The 13,622-nt window shown below is 51.2% G+C and overlaps 1 protein-coding gene across 1 annotated transcript in view; it reads left to right on the top strand.

The window, feature by feature from the left end:
- Positions 1–12,867, top strand: part of LOC144828553 (cytochrome P450 2K1-like) — a 207,087-nt gene extending 194,220 nt beyond the window's left edge. Inside the window, exon 5 of the mRNA XM_078686828.1 lies at positions 11,840–12,867. Within this exon, the coding sequence (XP_078542954.1) occupies positions 11,840–11,871 (32 nt within the window). The 3' untranslated portion in view covers positions 11,872–12,867. The remainder of the gene's footprint in view (positions 1–11,839) is intronic.
- Positions 12,868–13,622: the final 755 nt, after the last annotated feature.

Here is a 13,622-nt window from a genome sequence, read left to right as displayed (position 1 = left end):
CACCAGGACGAGGATAAAGCGGTGTCCCTGCGAGGTGCGAGGGTCCAGGGGCCCTACGATGTCTATTCCCACTCGCTCGAAGGGGGTGGTTACCACAGGGAACGGCTGGAGCGGGGCTTTGACCTTCCCCCCGCTCTTCCCGCTGGCTTGACAGGTCGGGCAGGTCCTGCAGTGGTTCTGTACATCAGTGCGCATTTTTGGCCAGTAAAAATGGGTCACCAGGCGGCTGTAAGTTTTGTCCTGCCCCAGGTGCCCGGCGAGGGGCACATCATGTGCTAAGTTCAGGAGGAAGTCTCTGAAGCGGAGGGGTACAACCAGCACCCGGCCGGCCCCTAGCTCGGCAATCTTTTGCTCACTGTAAAGGAGGTCGTTGTCCCAGTAGACCCAGTGGGACCCAGCGGGGTCTCCAGCGGTTCGAGTAGCGGCTTGCTGTCGCATCCCCTCGAGGGAGGGGCAGGTTTTCTGTTCCTGCCGGAACTGTTCGCGGGTGGGGCCACCTTCTTGGCGCCATTGAGCGAGTTCTGGGAGGTGGTTGAGCTCGGTGAGATCTTCTTGGTCGGGCCCTCGGGGGCCGGGCTCGGTGTCGGCGTCCTCGGGGACGACGGGTGGCGGAGGTGCGGGCCACTCTGGCTCCTCTGTTGGAGCTTCCCCCGCTGGGGCGGAGGCTCGGGCGGACATGGAGCGGGTGGTCGCACAGACCCACTCGGGAAGGCCTAGCATCCCCAGGTGCTCTCTTCGTTCGACGCCAGCCCATGGGGAGCTTTCCAGGTCGTTCCCAAGGAGGCAGTCCACGAGGGCATCGTCGCGGACAGTCACTTTCAGCACGCCCGACACTCCCCCCCCCCCCCCACTCGAAGGGGATGCGGGCCATCTGACACAAAGTTTCGGAGTTATCTGCGGATCGGACTGGGCACAGGACGTTAGGAAGGATCTGTTCCGGGGTCACCAAATGGCAGCAGACCGCATTTACGCTGGCCCCAGTGTCACGGAGGGCTTCGGTCCGGCGACCATTGATGGTGACCCACTGGCGGTACTTCTGGGTGTTGCCGGGGATCGGCCCTCGGGGGATCATGTCGTGAGTACCCAGGCAGGCTAAGGTCATGGCGGCGGGCTCCCACTCGGCCTGCTCGTGGCCGTCGTCCTCTTCCTCACTTCTTTCTTCACCTAGGGCAGCTGCCGCGATCTGGCGGGCTGGGGGCCCGGTGGTGCCGGGTCGCTGGTTCATCGGGCAGAGGGGGTCATTCGCATAATGACCCTGTCGCTGGCATCTGTGGCACGTAACGTTCGGGCGGGGCCCCGGCCGGCCTGGGGGGCCCCCTCTCCGGCCTAGGGATGGCGACGTGGAGGTAGGGGATGACCCTTGGGGGGCGTCTCGACCCCGGCTCGGGCCTACTCCGCAACCTCGTGGTCGGTGGTTCCCTGGGGACCCCCAGCCGTAATCTCCCATCGTGTTCCGGGGAACTCGGGTGCTTGCCCATCGGTCTGCCTCGACAGCGAGTTTTCGTGGCTCAGTCAATTTGCTGTCGAGGAGGTGCTGCCGGAGTTCGATGAAACAGTTATTGGACAGGTGTTCCCATAGAATGAGGTCGACCAACTGCTGGTAGGTGGTGACCTGGCAGCCCCGAGTCCATCCCTCGAAGGCCCTACTGTAATAGTTCACGTATTCCACCCACGTGGTACCGGGGATTTTTTTGCAGTCTCGGAATCGCTGCCGGTACATCTCGGGGGTGAGTCCGTAGCGAGTGAGGAGGGCGGTCTTCATGTGCTCGTACGAGGTCCTCTCGGTATCAGGGAGCTCCAGCAGGGCGTCTCTTCCTTCGTTGATAAACTTCCCCCACAGGCCGGCACCCCAGTCCCGGAGGGGTACTCGATGGGCGGCCATGGCGACCTCGTAAGCTTTGAACCACTGCTGGATGTCGTCGTTCTTACAGTACTCTTTGACGACATCCTTGGGTATGTGCACCTTCGTGTCCACCGGGGGAGGTGAGGTCTTCCCCCCGGAGAGGCCAGTCTTGTTTGCCTTGGCTTTAAATTCTAGTTCTTTGAGGACGCGCTCGTGCTCGAGCAGGAGCTTCTTCTCCTCGAGGTCTCTTTGTCTTCGCTTTTCTTCTAGGTCTCCTTCTAGCCGTAGCTGCTTGAGGGCTAGCTTCCTTTCTGCCAGTTGGATCTCTCCTTCTTGTTTGAGTCGAGCAAGCTCCAACTCGTGGAGCCGGTTCCTCTCTCGTTCTCGGGCGTCTTCGTGGGAGAGGCCCGTGTTTGGGTTTGCGGGTCTCTCTCCCGCTGGGTTCAGCTGAGCCTCTGGGCCTCCGTTCGGGCCCGGGTTATCTTCACTCGGAGGTGGCGCCTCACCGGCGTCCACCCAGGCCTGCAGAGCCGATTTGAAATCTTCTTTGGTGCTTAAGCCAGTGGTAGCGATGCCTAGATCTTTGCAGAATTGCTTCAGCTCCTTGTGACTGTAGTCTTCCATTTTCTCCTTCTGGAATTCTGTGCTCATGGTTGCAGTGGGTTTTTCTGGGTAGTGAGTGAATCACTCTCTGTACGATCTGCGTGGGCTTGGATCCCGGCGCTTGCCACCAATGTTAGAAAGGCGACCCGGGGGAGGCAGGAGATGTCTGACTGACCACCCCTAGGTCCACCCCTCCGTTGAGAAGTAGCCGAGCGCTATCGTGAGGCCTCCTGAATGAGGGCCCTCTCCTAGGATCGTACAGCAGAGTAATCACAGCACTACAAACGGACACCACACAGGAGGTCAAGTTCTCACGCTTTTATAAGTAATAACGGTTGCGGGTTCTTGGCAGTATATACAGCTGGATCGAGGGATCCGTAAAGTCTCGGACAAGGAGGGTAAGGTAGCGGGACAGTCTTACTCGGGGCGGAGGAAGGGATACCCTACGCACAGCTCTCAATCCTCGAGCTGGGGGGTTCCGAGAGGTTCGAGCCGCGGCGGCGCCAGCAGGCTCTCGGATGGTTCAGCAAGGTAGGCCGCGGCAGCGCCAGCAGGCTCTCCGATCGTTCAGCAAGGTAGGCCGCGGCAGCGCCAGCAGGCTCTCGGATGGTTCAGCAAGGTAGGCCGCGGCAGCGCCAGCAGGCTCTCGGATGGTTCAGCAAGGTAGGCCGCGGCAGCGCCAGCAGGCTCTTGGATGGTTCAGCAAGGTAGGCCGCGGCAGCGCCAGCAGGCTCTCGGATGGTTCAGCAAGGTAGGCCGCGGCAGCGCCAGCAGGCTCTCGGATGCTTCAGCAAGGTAGGCCGCGGCAGCGCCAGCAGGCTCTCCAGAGGGTTCAGGTTACAGGAAGGATGAGTTCGTCTGGTGTCGGCCGTGACAGCGTCAGCAGGGCTTCCAGTCCAGGATACAACTGGCGTCCTACTCCGGGGCTGGCCCAGATATAGGACGGAGGTCCTTTGATGTCCGGACCCTCGCGCCTGGGGGCCAGAGGGGCCGGGATGATGGTGTCCAGACACCCAGCAGGGGGGTGGAGCTAGCGCCCAGGGAAGCCGGAGGGCGATCGATACCAGGCGTCCGGGGACGGCTGGAGGGCCATCGAAACTCCTCTCCCTCCGGGATCTGTCGAGTGGCCACTCGACCACCTGGGTGGATCTTGGTGCCTCGACGTCTGGGCTTCGCTGGGGCCGGGGCTGGGGCCGAGGTCACGTGGTCGTGACGTGGTGGGCCCAAGATGGAGTCGGGCACGGCCTCGTGCTTCGGTCGTGATGGGCCTACGCGGGGGTTAGGCCGATGATGGGGATCCGGGATGGTAGCCGGATCTGTGGTGTTGGGGCGTGCAGGGTTGGGCAGAAGGGGCCGCCCGAGGTCCGGAGGAGGGCTGATGTCGTCCTGGGCCCGCCATGCGGGAGGGGTAGGACCACGCCATGAGGCCGGGTCCAACATTGTGTAAGTGGGAAAGAGGTGAGATTGATGATGGAGATTCATTTTCTATGCCATGTCCATTATCATTGAAAGGGGTGTGCGTTGCTGTCGAAATGCGTGCAGGCTGCAGAGGGGAGGGATGGGGATGGCGGTGGTGGGATGTGCTATACTATGCGGCGGTGTTAGTGGTCTCCTTTCATGGTCATCAAGATGGACATAAGGGTCCTTTTACTAAGGATCAGCGAGTCTGCGTAACTGTCTGGCCCAGGATGGGGGAGGAATGGGGTGAGGTCAGGGGATTATAAGGAGGAGGTGACCAAATTTGGAGATGTAAGAGGAGGGAGAAATACAGATGCAGAGAGGCAGGATAAGAACTAGAAAATACCCTAGTAGCAGCAGGATGATGGGGGTTAGGTGAGGTGCGGGTACAGAGGTAAGTTTGGGGTGTGTGGTCTGTGCCTAGTGTGCAGGGGAAGGGGACGTGGGAGTGTGTGTCTGTAGAACAGAAGGGGGAATAGGCTTGTTGCAAAGAGTGGCATTGTTCATTGCGGTCTATGCATCATTATCTAATGCTGTTACTATTAGTACCATTCTTACTGTGGAGGGGGTGGATATGGGGGCATGTGGCAGGTAGGAGGGTAGAGGTCTGAATCCTCTGCTGCATGATCCTCCCTGTCATCTCCCTCTGTACACAAGAAGGGTGCCCATGTCTGAAGAAACAGATCAGACTGGTCTTGTACGTTATAAATGACTCGTTCGTGTAAGGCAGTATGGATCATAGACACTAACCAGGCCTCCTGTGATGGTGGTGTCGAGGACCTCCATTGTATTTGGATACATATTTTGGCTGTTTCCAGTGCTGTATGGAAGAGACAGCGTTGTGCATTGATAGCTCTGGTGTGTGTCGCAGGTCATGTAGAAGAATAGCCGAGGGGGTGAGTGGTAGTTTTAGGGACATAGACATGCTCATGACCTTACCCACATTAGACCAGATGGTTGTATCAATGGGCACTGGTATATAATATGTGTTTTGTTGCATTATGTGTTCATGGATCTCCAGCCTGCTCTATTCAGTTTCATTGGTGGCCAGTGCCAATCATGCAGGTTCTTAAAAAGACAGAACTTCAGCCATGTCTGTCTGGTGCCTCTATCCAGGGCTTCTGGGGCATCCGCACATTCGTCCTCCTCATAGGAACCTGATAATCAGGTTTGTCATCTGGCACACAGAGCTCGCGACATGGGTTGAGACGAAAGGTGGGAGGAGAATACCCCATTTGGTCCAGACATCATCCCTTTATGTTTCCCCAAGTGTGGAGGCATAACACTACTGGTGAGGCTGGTATGACCATGGGCGTGGACCTAAGTATTTCCTCAAACAGTGCTGCAGTTGGATGAATCGCTAGGATTGTGGTGAAGGGAGGCCAAACTCGTACCTTATCTGTACAAACAATTTAAAGTCTCCATTATGGAGGAGCTGATCCTGAGTGTATATGCCTACTGCCTTCCATCGGTGCGAGGATAATCTCTGCCCATAAATGCATATGCCGGCATTCCCTTATGGGGGGGCTTTTTCATAGAGTCGTGGATTCAACCCTACAGACTATGTACACCAGGCCTTTTGCAGAGCAGATCGTAGCTGGTGGTTTGGGTCCTGCTGACACGTCCCTGTCCCGCATAAAGCAGAGACCTATGTCTGCAGATAGGTGGTGTCAATCAATGTACACGTATTGCTGTGGATCTGGGACCCCTGGCAACATATACGCCAATTGAACTGGATGGCAAGGGCATAGTCCTCTATAGACGGGTGGGTCAGCCCTCCACTGGTACGACGGCCTTCAATTCTGACGCAGCTAGATGAGGTTTCGAGAAGCACTATGCAAACAATCTTATCCTGGAGTCAATCAGACAAAGCGTGATGAGAGGCATCTGCATGGGAAGCATTCCGAGGGTATAAATAAAGCGTGGGAGGGTTACCATGCGCATAGCTTGCACTCTGCCACACATGGACAGCCCCAGCTGTCAGGATTCTGGTACTACTCAGGATCTGGATGATGCTAATTAGGGTCCACCTCCTGACATTCCCAAACTCTGATTGATTATAACAGAGTATCAAGGGCAATCAAGTGAGGGATAGGAAAGGGTGGGGACAGCAGGGAGGAGAACCTGGAACAAGAAAACAACATACATCAGAACATGGTTACAAAACTCTCTACTCTCATGTAGTCTCGCTAGAAAGAGTTTGCATACCTTATCCACACTTGAACCAGCATACTCATGAAAGAAACTTCAGTCATAACAGAGCGCTCTTGTGGATAATTCCTGGTAAACAGAATAACATTTGTTAATCAAAATCATCTCAGAAATCTTCCTATTCACTAACACTCCATATGTTCCCAATACAATTGCCCTTATAAGTAAGGCTCACCGGTTCTCTGGGAGAAACTATATCAATTCAAAGTCTCGGACTAATGAAAGGAATAAGATAGAAATAAGGAAACAGCCATTCCCTGAATGAACTAGAAGTCTCTACCCAATCTTAAGAATTTGTTGTCATTCATTAATATTGCAGCCGGTTTAGTTTCAGATGCTGAGATAATTGGGCACAACAAAGTGTAAGGCTTCCACGGCGTATATACCGCAGCCTCTGGTACACTATCCAAACAGAAGATAAGAATAGAACTTAAGGAGGTCTCAGCGGTTTCGTCACCGCCGCCTGGAAATTCGTTATAGCAAGTGAGTCAATAATCAGTACTTCAACAAGAAAGGCATCCACAGTATTCCACCACCGCTGCCTAAGAAACCACCCCTCGTACTGAGAGGAATTCAAAAGGGCAGAAGAGAAGGCGTCCGTGGTGTTAGTAAACCGCCGCCTACAGAGAAACACATTTGCACAGGAAAGATATCCAAGGGCAAGATTAAAGGCGTCCGCGGTATTAGAAAGCCGCCGCCTATAGGGATCATTGAACACTCACCACACTCAGCAAGCTATTTGAAAACAAACACGAAGAATCATAAGCAGGCTCCCGCTGCTCAGTGGAAAGTACGCCATCTCGAAAACAAGCAGAATTACGCACGTGCGTCATAACGTAGCGCGTCTTCTTGTAGACGTGCTCATGTCACCCCAAGGCCTTCTGGGGGTTGTAGTCTTATTCGCTAGGCAGGCGCTGTCGTCCATGATTCCTGACAGTAGGCTCCCCCGCCTAGTGCCTCCTAGATCCAGGCTTGGCGGGATGCCTGCGGAAGAAGGTGTTGACAGCTGCAGGGGCGTGCACATTGCTGCATGGCCCCCAAGAGTCATCCTCGGAAGTATAGCCTTTCCAGGAAATGAGGTACCACAGTTTACCTCAACGGTATTGTGAGTCCAGAATCTTTTTCACCTCGTATTCCAAACCACTGTTGACCGACACTGGTTGAGGCATCCTCCGTCTCGCTCCATGAGCAGGCTTCAGGAGATTACAATGGAAAACCGGATGTATTCGAAGACTACCAGGCAACTTAAGCTTGTACGCTACAGGATTGATTTGTCTGATCACGGTGTAGGCGCCTATGTACCTGGGGTGGTACACACTGCGTAATATGAACTTTATGTTCTTGGTGGATAGCCAGACTCTGTCTCCAACTTGATACACAGGGCCCGTGGTTCTATGTCTGTCCTCCCATTTTTTGTACACTCGCTTGGCTTCTAACAAATGTATTCTTGCTTTCTTATGAACTCCTCTCAATTTCTTGATATGTGCCAGCACAGATGGTTGGTTGGCCAAATCCTCAGGAAGATCAATGGGCAAGGTTTTTGCATCGAAACCATAGTTTGCCATGAAAAGTGACACCCCAATTGAACAGTGTACCGCATTGTTGTATGCCATCTGTGCCATCCATAGAAGAGACACCCATGAGTCTTGTGCTTCTGAAGCATTACAGCGCAAGTACTTCTTCAAAGTCTGATTAAGCCTTTCGGTCTGGCCGTCTGGCTGTGGATGGAAGCTCGTTGAAACTGCCGCCTCTATGTGCAGGGCCCTACACCAAGATTTCCAGAAACTTGCAATAAACTGAGGTCCTCTGTCGGACACGATTACTTTGGGCAAACCATGGAGTCGGATTACTCCATTCAACAGTAATTGAGCCGTCTGACCCGCTGTAGGAAGATTCCTACATGGAAGGAAGTGGCCCATTTTGGTAAGGCTGTCCACCACCACCAAAGTAGCAGAACAACCCTGATCCATAGGCAGACCGTTAATAAAGTCAATGCTGATGTTTTGCCAAGGCAGTTGCGGGGTGGGCATAGGCATGAGCTTTCCTTTCCTTCCGATGTTCTCCCCTTTTCCTCTAGCACAATCCTCACATAATGCCACCCAATTGCGAGCATCTGATGCCAGATTTTTCCACCAGAAATGCTGTTGTACTAAATCGACCATTTTCCGAACACCTGGGTGTCCTGCCAAAGGAGACACATGACACCACTGGAATGCCCTTTTTTTGTAGTTCCTTAGTAGTTAGATACAATCTATTTTTCTGGAAAAGCAGATCTTTTCTGATGCTACGAGTGTGGTCCTCTTTAGCCCATTTCTCCCAACCATACGCTGGTTTATTCTTGGTCACTTCCGTGAGAAATTGATTGATTTTCAACACACAGATAACCTTGGCTGGATCTATAATCGACTCTGATGTCTTAACGTGGGTCTCCACTATAGACTCTTGTCGGGATAGTGAATCCGCCTTTCGATTGTCTGATCCTGGCCTGTAGGTTATCACAAAGTCGAATTCTGCAAAGAAAAGCGTCCATCTCATCTGCCTTTGCGTGAGATGAAGCGCTGTCTTCATGTATTGTAAATTACGATGGTCTGTATATAATGTGACGAGGTAGCGGGCCCCCCATAGATAATGTCGCCACTCCTGGAATGACTTTTTAATGGCCAACAGCTCCTTCTCGGCTATGGTGTAGTTCCTTTTGGCCGCATTAAGTTTCTTGGAGAGGTACACCACAGGATGTAACTGACCATTGTCTTTGTCTCTCTGTGACAGGATGGCTCCTATAGCCTCACCCGAAGCGTCCGCTTCGACTATAAAAGGATTCTCCATGTGTGGATGTTGGAGCACAGGAGCAGTGATGAAAGCCTTTTTTAAGTGAGCAAATGCTGCAGATGTCTCCTGAGTCCAAACAAACGGTACCCCATTACGAAGCAACCGAGTGATAGGAACTGCCACTTGAGAGAAATTCAGGATGAATCTGCGATAGTAATTCGCAAACCCTAAGAAGCATTGAACATCACGCACACACTTCGGAATGGGCCATTCCTATACTGCCTGTACTTTGCGTTCTGCCATGCTCAACCCTTCTGGACATAAAATCACCCCTAGGAATTCTACTTCTCGCACTCCGAATTTGCATTTGCTCAATTTACAAAACAAGTGGAACGCTCTTAATCTCTTCAAGACCAACACAACATGTTGTGTATGCACTTCAGTTGACACAGAATATACCAAAATATCGTCGGTATAAACTACCACAAATTGATCCACATATTCTTTCAGAACATCATTCAGAAAATACTGGAAGGCTGCCTGGGCATTACATAGCCCGAATGGCATCACGGTATACTCGAACAGCCCATACCTTGTCTTGAAGGCCGTCTTCCACTCATCCCCCTCTCTTATGCGCACCAAATGATATGCACCTCTCAAATCTAATCTGGTGTATATGGCAGCTATCCTGACCTGATTTAGAAACACTGTGATCAATGGCAAAGGGTGTCTATTCCGAATGGTGTTCTTATTCAGCATCCTATAGTCGCAACATGCTCTTAACTCCCCACTAGCCTTTGCCACAAAAAAAGAGGAGAAAGCGGCAGGGGAACGAGAGGGTCGAATGAATCCTATCTCCAGAAAATGATCTAAATATTCTCTGAGGTGTAGGGTTTCGGCTTCTGATAAAGCATATACTCTGCAAGCTGGAATGTTCGCCCCCCTCTATCGGATCGATCTGGCAGTCGTATATCTGATGAGGTGGAAGCTGCTCTGCTCTGCCAATCCTACGCAGATATTGTTTTCCCCTAGACACAGTTTGGCGAAGGCATACCATCCACCTGGGTCTTACCACGTCTTTATCACTGTAACCGGAAGCGATTTGCAGTGCCTCTCGTTGATGAGGGGTCCCCTTATGCTCCCGGGAGCCTACCCAGCTTGTTCCTTTGTCAGGGGCTGTGCTAGGGCCCATAGGCAGTCTGTACAGCATCACAGGTTGACCATGAGACTGCCGTCCAAGGCGTCATACATGCAGCAGTGTGGGGAACCGCTGGAAATTATAACTAGTGGGAAGAGGCGGGGTCGACCCGTCTTTGAAGGGGCAGGGTGTCCGTTGCTGCTGTGCCTTGGGGCTCCGCCGGAGTCCGCGGGGAACTGTCTGGCTTATGCATATATAGCTGATGTGAGAGGCCAATCCCTTGGCCGCACTTCATGGTGAGTTTAAATCTGGAGGAGTTCTCAAACAGTCCCTCGTAGTAGGCAGGAGGGGATGCCATCATTGGCTGAGTCTGCAGATCACGGGCCTTGTGTGCACACCGATCGCGGTGTGACAGTCAGGTATCAGGTAGCCAAGTTTGTGAGAAGGAGGCGGGCCGGTCCCCTGCTCGAGGATGGAGGGTTCTTCCACAACCCTAGGCCTAACGTTCGCTCCTACCCATACCCAGAGATACATCATATTTACAACAATATGACACATCCCTGTGCTTTCCGCTGCGCTAGTGCACAATCAGCTGCAGTGTGCCACGCAGGAACCCTTTTGCCATAGTGCAAGGATGCCTGCATTGTGGGGAGATTGTTTTTGCTCAGGAAGGGGCACCTTCCGGCACATAAACAATCTAAAATGTTTTTCAACTTCTATCTGTGCTGCTTCATGCTGCAAACATAGAAGCTGAAAAACGTCAATTCTTCCAATGATTGTTTATGTGCAGGAAAGGACACAAGAGGTGATTTCCACTTTTTATATGTGCTGCAGAATTCAGCATGCATATAAGAGGAATAAACTAGGAGAAATGTAAAAATGTCTCCTCTTTGCACCTCACTACACCTCCCCTGGGGTGGCATAGCATTCTGACGCATTTCCAGGTTTACAAATTCTTGCAGAATACATGGGTATTGCATGGGAACACCCACAGCAACACCAATGTCACGCCCTTTTCACACCTAGGGGCACATTAGGATGGAGGACGGACAAAGTCCACCCGCCATCCTATCGTGAAACTTGACCGCCTGCCGTAAGGGCGGTGGTCTCGTGGGGGCCATTAGGATGCACCCACCACAGTGGCGGGCGCATCCTGCATTCCTGACATTGTGGCGGGCGGTGCACTCAGCACCGCCCGCCACAATGCTAGGAAGGCATGTAGTGCACTTCCATGCACGACATGACATGCACCGCTCGGTGCCTGCCATGTTGTACATGGAACTGAAGTGCACTCCCCAACCCCCCAGAATCCCTGGGGACCCGCTACGGGCCCTCAATGTCATTGTCCCCACCTGCATACAAATATGGATGGTGGTGTCTACCAGACACCACCACCATATAAACTGCTTTTCCGCCCGGTAGGCAATCGGGCGGATTGCCTACTGGCGGAAAACCGTCAGACGGTCTTCCGTCTGCCAGAGTCCCCCCCGTCATGGTAATGTGGCAGGGGGAAATTAGAAGCGGGCAGAGGTTTTTGGCGGGCAGATCGCCACTGCCATACGGGCGGTGACGATCCGCCCGTTATCATATTGGGCCCCAAAGTGTTGCTTGAGAATGGGCCATATTTACAAGGACAAGAAAAGCCACACCGGCTGGCAATACGTGTCCTTGTAATTATGAGTTAGCAGGTTGCGCCGCTGGTACGTTACGCCGGTGGCGCAAGGGGCTTGTAAATAAGCCCTCTAGTTTGTTGCTTTTTTAGCTAAATTTCAGTTTTTTTGTTCTCTTGATGGATTTACTTAATGTTCTTGTTTCAGGTCGGCGGATCTGTACTGGTGACTCTTGCTAGGATGGAGCTCTTCCTCTTCTTCACAAGCCTGCTGCAGAAGTTCACCTTCCTCCTGGGGTAACGGATGTGGATGTTACTTCTGCAGAAGGCTTAATCCTACCACCGATGCCTCACAAGATCTGCGCTATGGCACGCTGTAGTTATGTTAAATGAAGATCAGGTCATGTAGGTTCTTGTAGAAAGATGTATTTATTAATTAAGTTGACATGAGGTGGTAGTTCATATATAATATAAGATGGTAAGAGTAATTCCAAGGTAAATCCCCACCAGGAGCTGTCACCAGTCAGCTCAATCCTCAGCTCCCAACTGACTCTAGCATCAGAACATAACATTCCAATCAGACATCCTGTGTGGTAACATTCCATTTCATGACATAGGTAAAACAACTAGAAAGCCAACACTACACACGCTCATGAGCATCACCCAACTATCAGCAAACAGGAGCAACGTCAAAATTATTAGTTTGGACGGTAGTTTGTAGGTTACCAAGTGATTGGTTTGTAAAACCAACATTTCAACCAATTCATGCTCATATGTTTGTGATTAGGTTTAAAAAAAGTCACTCACAATTATATAATATGTAATAATAATATTTTTCTTTTTTATATTTTACACAAATCCTTTTCCGTTTGCAATTTGCAGGTGATTAGAATTAGTGTAACATTCCCGAACCCATTGCAGATAAGTAGCAATACAATGTTTTATTATTTCGTATCGTTATATTGAAACTGATATTATGGGGTACTTAAGAGGTTGTACTGTCTTTAACTTACAATCACAAATTATGTTGCACTTTTGTGAGAACAGATTTAATTTAGTTAGTTCATAAAAACTAAAGCACAAAATTAACAAAACCCAAAAAGCTGCATTCAATATGACCTTCGTATGTTAAAGTTGAGTGTATTATACTTTTTTAATTTATCATTCATTCAAAAATACACAAACATTGTAAAGCATTTCATGACTACCAAATTAAAAAGCAATTCAAATTTCTAATCTCGTATGTCGACTCCATCCACAAATATGTTTTTTTTAAACTTAAGTGTTTAAGGATATCGTGTCATCCTGCACGGTCTTCAGTATGCAAGATTCCTTGTTAGAAGGTGGAAAGCAGGCAAGGTGCTATTGCAGTAGTTGCATTTTGTGCCATGTTCCTCATCCCATGTAGAGCAATAGTAATTATTGTCTTATTGTCTACATTAAGGTTCTCAGCTAGCAGCCAACCTGCTGTTTTCCAAATAACGGTGTCACCACTTTTTACAACAAAAGGGCCAATTGCTTGATCAGCTCAACGTGAATCTTATAGAGATGTGAGCCCTAAACACAGTTGTTAGATCTGGGGGTCTCTAGTTGGCAGAGGTAGGTACCACTGTCCAAATAGGGACCCTTGCGTCTAGTCAGGGTAAGGAGGAAACACTCTTCAGATAACCCCTGCTCACCCCGTTGGTAGCTTGGCACGACCAGTCAGGCTTTTCGAAGGCAATGTGCAAAGTTAGCATATTAGAACCTAACATGCATGTTGAAAATTAGTACGTTTTGGTGAACATTATCTGCGCCATCTTGCCTCTTCCCCTGATGCCACACTTTTGTCGTGCGCGCCCGCCATTTTTTTAAGATGCCCCGATCAGAGCGAACCCTTTTGCATGCCGCTGGCCCCTGACATAGCCCTTCGCCTTCACTAAGCCTGCACGCTGACCACCCCCTGCTTGCACCTGCCTTGAGTCATAAACCCCTCTTCGGCGCTGCTCTGC

Source organism: Lissotriton helveticus, chromosome 4_1 (assembly GCF_964261635.1).
Source record: "Lissotriton helveticus chromosome 4_1, aLisHel1.1, whole genome shotgun sequence".
Taxonomy (NCBI): Eukaryota; Metazoa; Chordata; class Amphibia; order Caudata; family Salamandridae; genus Lissotriton; species Lissotriton helveticus.
This window is presented reverse-complemented; position numbering and strand designations above follow the sequence as displayed.